This window comes from Salmo salar, chromosome ssa15 (genome assembly GCF_905237065.1).
Source record: "Salmo salar chromosome ssa15, Ssal_v3.1, whole genome shotgun sequence".
Taxonomy (NCBI): Eukaryota; Metazoa; Chordata; class Actinopteri; order Salmoniformes; family Salmonidae; genus Salmo; species Salmo salar.
In genome coordinates this window covers 82,842,769-82,850,514 of record NC_059456.1, presented here as the reverse complement: position 1 = coordinate 82,850,514, position 7,746 = coordinate 82,842,769, and the positions used below count along the sequence as shown (strand labels likewise).

Genomic DNA, 7,746 nt, shown 5'->3' with positions numbered 1-7,746 from the left:
CCAACTCTCTAGGAGAGTGGGATGGTTTTCCATTGAAAGTAATTCTACCAACTCTCTAGGAGAGTGGGATGGTTTTCCATTTAAAGTCATTTTACCAACTCTCTAGGAGAGTGGGATGGTTTTCCATTTAAAAGTCATTTTACCAACTCTCTAGGAGAGTGGGATGGTTTTCCGTTTAAAGTAATTCTACCAACTCTCTAGGAGAGTGGGATGGTTTTCCATTTAAAAGTCATTCTACCAACTCTCTAGGAGAGTGGGATGGTTTTCCATTTAAAAGTCATTTTACCAACTCTCTAGGAGAGTGGGATGGTTTTCCATTTAAAGTCATTTTACCAACTCTCTAGGAGAGTGGGATGGTTTTCCATTTAAAGTCATTCTACCAACTCTCTAGGAGAGTGGGATGGTTTTCCATTTAAAAGTCATTCTACCAACTCTCTAGGAGAGTGGGATGGTTTTCCATGTAAAAGTCATTCTACCAACTCTCTGTCCTGACAAACCCACTCCCTCTCCCTATCGCAGTCTCTATCACCAACCAGACTCTCAATATTTCCTTTCCTTCCTTTCCCATTCAGTGTAATTTGAGCGAGGGAAGGACAAAAAGATAAACAAACAAACAGTAGAGGGAAGCAGAGTGAGAGTAGAGCCAGGGAGGCAGAGCAAGAGGAGCACAGATAGCCATGCCTCATTGCCAGTCTGAACCTCTGGCTCTGGTTTGCTGCCACGCTGTTTCTGCTGATTGCGATAGGAGGCCCGTCCAGTCGCTCTGCCGAATTTGTCTCTGTCCCAACGCAGGGGGCAAGGGAGGGAGGGAGCAAGGGGAGGTCGTAGGCCCCCATGGGAACTCACATAGTAGCCCAGCCAGATTCCTATTTCTCTCCCCGGCTGCCTCTCTCTCTCCTCAGCCCAGGCTGGACCTAGACTTGGCCTGCCAGGACATTCCTCCATCAGATCCATGACTGTTAGGAAAAGTTATCTAGCTAACATTGCTGAGATGGACATAGCCACGGATTAATAATCTGAATTTCCATGGTTATATGACTTAGAGATTTACAGTAGAAATGTTGCAGCAGACATCTGTTAGTGGTAAAGTATGTGTACCTGCTGGATGCTGATTACAGTATTCTCAGGCGGCAGGAGCCTTAGACCTACTGAGCACTGCACCATATCCAGAACCATTTAATTCCAACACAGTCTGCAGGCAGCCTATAATGATCTGGCCCCAGATGTCCTGTGTTTACTCTTCTAACCCCCCCCCCCGCTCTATTTCCAGACCCAACTCCATGGTGGGGGTTTGGAAAAGGACATGGTCTCCCGCATTGTCCTTTCAGAGGAACTCTGCTGTACACAGTTATGCCTGGCCTGGCTGGCCCTTGGCAGAGCTAGCACCTCTCACTGGGTGAAACATGAGGGGCGTCAGCGGGCAGGGCAGGGGGACGCGGGGGTCGCCAACACTCTTGTCTCTTCTAATGAGGCCCGTCTGGTATCCAGAATGGGAAGGGGTCTTCTGGTTCGGGAGGGGGGGTGGGGACGGGGTGGGGGAGAGTTTGATACTCAGAGAGTAGAATGGGCTAAATCAGGACTCAATGATCATGTCCTTAACGTGGTCCAGTTTTTTCCCTGAAAACCAAGTGTACTGAGCTAATAGTACAAGTAAACCACTTGTATTTGTGCATTGTCCCTACATTTAAAGACTTCTTCCAGCTATTTTTTAACTTTTAATGTTGAAAAAGTTGAATTACAATTAAGTACACACACTAAAGGGTAAAAATATATGCTTTGAGCAAAATAGTGTTTTTTTTAGACACAACTGCATACTTCAAGGAGTAGGTTATCTAGGAGTAGGTTATCTAGGAGTTGGTTATCTAGGAGTTGGTCTGATGGGAATCTGTGATGTCATCGGCCTGCCCCCTTGCTTGAGTAACAATAGAGGAGCAACAGATAACTACAGAGGAAAGCCCCATCCCCCGTCTTGTGCTATGTCATGACATACCTGGACCACCTATTGAGACCTATTGCCTTTAGTTAAGTAAAGCAGGTGCTAAATGATGTGAAAAGGAGAGTGGAGTGCCACTAAGATTAATTCTGTTCATCAATGTACACTACCGGTCAAAAGTTTTAGAACACCTACTCATTCAAAGGTTCTTTATTTTGACTATTTTCTACATTGTGGAATATTAGTGAAGACATCAAAACCATGAAATAACACATATGGAATCACGTAGTAACCAGAAAAAGTGTTAAACAAATCAAAATATATTTTATATTTGAGATCTTTCAAATAGCCACCCTTTGCCTTGATGACAGCTTTGCACACTCTTGGCATTCTCTCAACCAGCTTCACCTGGAATGCTTTTCCAACAGTCTTGAAGGAGTTCCCACATATGCTGAGCACTTGTTGGCTGCTTTTCCTTCACTCTGCGGTCCGACTCATCAGAAACCATCTCAATTTGGTTGAGGTCGGGGTATTGTGGAGGCCCGGTCATCTGATGCAGCACTCCATCACTCTCCTTGGTAAAATAGCCCTTACACAGCCTGGAGGTGTGTTGGGTCATTGTCCTGTTGAAAAACAAATGATAGTTCCACTAAGCCCAAACCAGATTGGGCGGCATGTCGCTGCAGAATGTTGTGGTAGCCATGCTGGTTATGTGTGCCTTGAATTCAAAATAAATCACAGACAGTGTCACCAGCAAAGCACCCCCACACCATAACACCTCCTCCTCCATGCTTTACGGTGGGAAATACACATGCGGAGATCATCCGTTCACCCACACCGCATCTCACATAGCCACGGCGTTTGGAACCAAAAATCTACAATTTGGTCTGCAGACCAAAGGATCTAATGTCCATTGCTCGTGTTTCTTGGCCCAAGCAAGTCTCTTCTTCTTATTGGTGTCTTTTAGTAGTGGTTTCTTTGCAGCAATTCGACCATGAAGGCCTGATTCACACAGTCTCCTCTGAACAGTTGATGTTGAGATGTGTCTGTTTCTTGAACTCTGTGAAGCATTTATTTGGGCTGCAATTTCTGAGGCTGGTAACTCTAATGAACTTATACTCTGCAGTAGAGGTAACACTGGGTCTTCCATTTCTGTGGCGGTCCTCATGAGAGCCAGTTTCATCATAGCGCTTGATGGTTTTTGCGACTGCACTTGAAGAAACTTTCAAAGTTCTTGAAATGTTCTGTATTGACTGACCGTCATGTCTTAAAGTAATGATGGACTGTCGTTTCTCTTTTCTTATTGGAGCTGTTCTTGTCATAATATGGACTTGGTCTTTTACCAAATAGGTCTATCTTCTGTATACCACCCCTACCTTGTCACAACACAACTGATTTGCTGAAACGCATTAAGAAGGAAAGAAATTCCACACACCTGTTAATTGAAATGCATTCCAGGTGACAACCTCATGAAGCTTGTTGAGAGAATGCCAAGAGTGTGCAAAGCTGTCATCAAGGCAATGGGTGGCTATTTGAAAAATCTGAAATATAAAATATATTTTGATTTGTTTAATGCTTTTTTGGTTACTTTGTGATTCCATACGTGTGGAATTTTCTACAATGTAGAAAATAGTCTGTAACGACTATCGTAGAGAGGGGACCAAAGCGCAGCGTGTTGAGTGCTCATGATGATAATTTATTATAACTCAAAATACTGAAGCGAAATAACAAAGAGAAAAAATGACAGCGCACAGTTCTGTCAGGTACAGAGACTAAACAAAAAACAACTGCCCACAAACACAGGTGAAAAAAAAACCTACTTAAGTATGATCTCCAATTAGAGACAACGAGGACCAGCTGCCTCCAATTGGAGATCATCCCCCCCCCAAAAAAAAACATAGAAATAGAAACCTAGAACTTAAACATAGAAATACAAAACATAGAAAAACACAAAACACCCCCTGTCACTACTCTACCATAGAAAATAACATCTTACTATGGTCAGGATGTGACATAGTCAAAATAAAGAAAAACCCTTGAATGAGTAGGTGTTTTGACCACTTTTGACTGGTAGTGTACATGTTTGTGGCTTTGTGTCTTCAGACAAAGGACGACTAAAGAATTCACCCGGCGGCATTCCTTCTTTCCATCCTCCAGTCTGGTCACATCATGGCTCAGATCACGCACATCTTCTTCCTTCCCAGAGAGCTTAGCGGCAGGCAGAGTGTGTATTGTGTGTGATTGATTGTCTCCTATGGAAGCTATATGTCTTCTAATGAATGAGGGGATCCTGGCACCAGTTAATTAGTGTTGTGTAAGAGGATGTGATGTGTTAGAGAGCTGGAGGTCGCTACGCTAATACGGGTGCTAGTGATTATCTTCTGGTTACATGTGTCAGTGCATGTGAAAGATACCACCTGGTGCCCGCTACACACAGGTCTATCACACATACATCAATTAACCACTTTTCTTTTACAGTGACAGTGTGTGTATGCTGCTATTTTGATGATGATATTTAAATTTGGCCTATCCGTCACTCACACTTTCTTCTGTCCCCCCTCCCTTCCAATCTCTCTCTCCTCCTCTCTCTACCTCCCTCCCTCCCAATCTCTCCCTCCCTCCCTCCCTCCCTCCTTCATTCTCCCTCCCGCCCAATCTCTCTCTCCCCTCTCTCTCTCTCCCTCCCTCCCAATCTCTCTCTCCCTCTCTCCCAATCTCTCTCTCCCTCCCTCCCAATCTCTCTCTCCCTCCCTCCCAATCTCTCTCTCCCTCTCTCCCAATCTCTCTCTCCCTCCCAATCTCTCTCTCCCTCTCTCCCAATCTCTCTCTCCCTCTCTCCCAATCTCTCTCTCTCTCCCAATCTCTCTCTCTCTCTCCTCTCTCTCCCTCCCAATCTCTCTCTGCCCTCTCTCTCCCCTCTCTCTCCCGCCCAATCTCTCTCTCCCCCGCTCTCTCCCTCCCAATCTCTTTCTCCCTCTCCCTCCTCCTTCTCCATCCCTCCCTCCAAATCTCTCTCCCCTTTCTCTCTACCTCCCTCCCAATATCTCTCTCCCCCTCTCTCTCTCTCTCTCTCTCTCTCTCTCTCCCTCTCCCTCTCCCTCTCCCTCTCCCTCCCTCCTAATCACTCTCTCTCCCCTCTCTCTCTCTCCCTCCCAATCCAAACCCCTCCCTCCCTACCAACATCTCTCTTTCCACTCTCTCCCTCCCAATCTCTCACTCCCTTCTCCATCCCTCCTAATCTCTCTCTCCCCCCTATCTCCTTTCCTCACAATCTTTTCTCCCCCTCTCTCTCCCCCTCCCAATCTCTCTCCCCTTCTCTCTCCCTTCCTCCCAATCTCTTTCGCACTCTCCCTTCCTCCCAACATCTCTCTCCCCTCTCTCACTCTCCCATCTCTCACTCTCTTTGTCTCTCTTTCTATCTCTGTCTCGCTCTAACCCCCCCCCTCTGTGCAGCCACTCCAAATAGACGATAACTTCTGTGGGCAGGACTTCAACCAGCCCCTGGGGGGGACCAGCACCATCGAGGGTCTCCCTCTGTTCGTGGACAAGGACGATGGTATGACGTCGGTGGCAGCCTATGAATACCGCGGCCACACTGTGGCCTTCGCCGGCACACGCAGCGGACGTATTAAGAAGGTAGGCCACTGGTGGATTCTGTGTGTTTGTGTGTGTACATGTGTTACCAACCTCTGGTTATGAGGATGAATTTAAAGTCTCTGTCTCATTTCTGCCTGGCCACCGTTGAGCTGGAGCTGTAAGAAGCTGGTCTTTCAAAAGCTGTAGAAACTCCTTTGTGCTGGGTGGGTGGATGGGATTGAGATCTCTCTAGACTCTCTCTGGAGTCTCTAGACAGACAGGTTGCTTCCCACAGCGTACCAATGCTCCAGCGTACACGTCTATAGAAGTTCCAGCACCAGTTGGGACAGAGAGGACGAGTCGGAAATGGGATGTGCGTCACCAGTGACATCACTGTCGTATCTGCTTGCTGCCCTAGCTGAACATGAGCACAATTCCCACCTGCATTTTAAGCCCTGCCTACCCAAACTCAGGATTTGTAGGGAAAGTTGTTTTTCTGAAGAGGACCCTCCCCGGAACAAATGTTTTCCCCCTTTCCTAAGAGAATACGACATCCTCCACAGATCTAGTGCTCTTGCTCCTAGGTCTGGAGTAGACCCACACATAGTGGGTTTGTCAATCACCGGCTTCTTCAGGCAATCGCTGTCGTGCTGTGAGCCACTGCTGTGCCTTCTCTGGTGCTGTTCCCAGAGCTCTGGAGAACAGGAAAGAACAGGAACTAACAGGAAAGAACAGGAGAGAACAGGAGAGAACAGGGAAAATGGGAAAACAGGGGAAAACAGGAGCGAGCAGGAGAGAACATGGGAGTAGAGGAGAGAAGAAGGGAGAACAGTAGAGGACAGGAGAGAACAGGGGAGTAGAGGAGAGAAGAGGGGAGAACAGTAGAGGACAGGAGAGAACATGGGAGTAGAGGAGAGAAGAGGGGAGAACAGTAGAGGACAGGAGAGAACAGGGGAGTAGAGGAGAGAAGAGGGGAGAACAGTAGAGGACAGGAGAGAACAGGGGAGTAGAGGAGAGAAGAGGGGAGAACAGTAGAGGACAGGAGAGAACAGGGGAGTAGAGGAGAGAAGAGGGGAGAACAGTAGAGGACAGGAGAGAACAGGGGAGTAGAGGAGAGAAGAGGGGAGAACAGTAGAGGACAGGAGAGAACATGGGAGTAGAGGAGAGAAGAGGGGAGAACAGTAGAGGACAGGAGAGAACAGGGGAGTAGAGGAGAGAAGAGGGGAGAACAGTAGAGGACAGGAGAGAACAGGGGAGTAGAGGAGAGAAGAGGGGAGAACAGTAGAGGACAGGAGAGAACAGGGGAGTAGAGGAGAGAAGAGGGGAGAACAGTAGAGGACAGGAGAGAACAGGGGAGTAGAGGAGAGAAGAGGGGAGAACAGTAGAGGACAGGAGAGAACAGGGGAGTAGAGGAGAGAAGAGGGGAGAACAGTAGAGGAGAGAAGAGAACAGGGGAGTAGAGGAGAGAAGAGGGGAGAACAGTAGAGGACAGGAGAGAACAGGGGAGTAGAGGAGAGAAGAGGGGAGAACAGTAGAGGAGAGAAGAGAACAGGGGAGTAGAGGAGAGAAGAGGGGAGAACAGTAGAGGAGAGACGAGAACAGGGGAGTAGAGGAGAGAAGAGGGGAGAACAGTAGAGGAGAGAAGAGAACAGGGGAGTAGAGGAGAGAAGAGGGGAGAACAGTAGAGGAGAGACGAGAACAGGGGAGTAGAGGAGAGAAGAGGGGAGAACAGTAGAGGAGAGACGAGAACAGGGGAGTAGAGGAGAGAAGAGGGGAGAACAGTAGAGGAGAGAAGAGAACAGGGGAGTAGAGGAGAGAAGAGGGGAGAACAGTAGAGGAGAGACGAGAACAGGGGAGTAGAGGAGAGAAGAGGGGAGAACAGTAGAGGAGAGAAGAGAACAGGGGAGTAGAGGAGAGAAGAGGGGAGAACAGTAGAGGAGAGACGAGAACAGGGGAGTAGAGGAGAGAAGAGGGGAGAACAGTAGAGGACAGGAGAGAACAGGGGAGTAGAGGAGAGAAGAGGGGAGAACAGTAGAGGAGAGACGAGAACAGGGGAGGGGGCAGGACTAGGTGTTGGTGCCCTTCACTGCCAACAGAGATGACTCTAGGACGCCTCTCAGATGGTTCCAGACTGTTAACACAGAGTAGAGGCTAAAAATGGCCTTGGTGGTGGGTTCCAGCTTTTGTCAGAACTCCACTAAAAGCTGAGAGTGAGTAGATTTGACAGTATCTTTGTA

The 7,746-nt window shown here is 47.8% G+C and overlaps 1 protein-coding gene across 2 annotated transcripts in view; it reads left to right on the top strand.

Moving 5' to 3' along the window:
• The window catches only part of LOC106572368 (plexin-A1), a 269,207-nt gene that overhangs the window by 54,001 nt on the left and 207,460 nt on the right, over positions 1-7,746 (top strand). For both annotated transcript variants that reach the window (XM_014146446.2, XM_014146445.2), the window contains exon 3: positions 5,387-5,569. In XM_014146446.2, the coding sequence (XP_014001921.2) occupies positions 5,387-5,569 (183 nt within the window). The remainder of the gene's footprint in view (positions 1-5,386; positions 5,570-7,746) is intronic.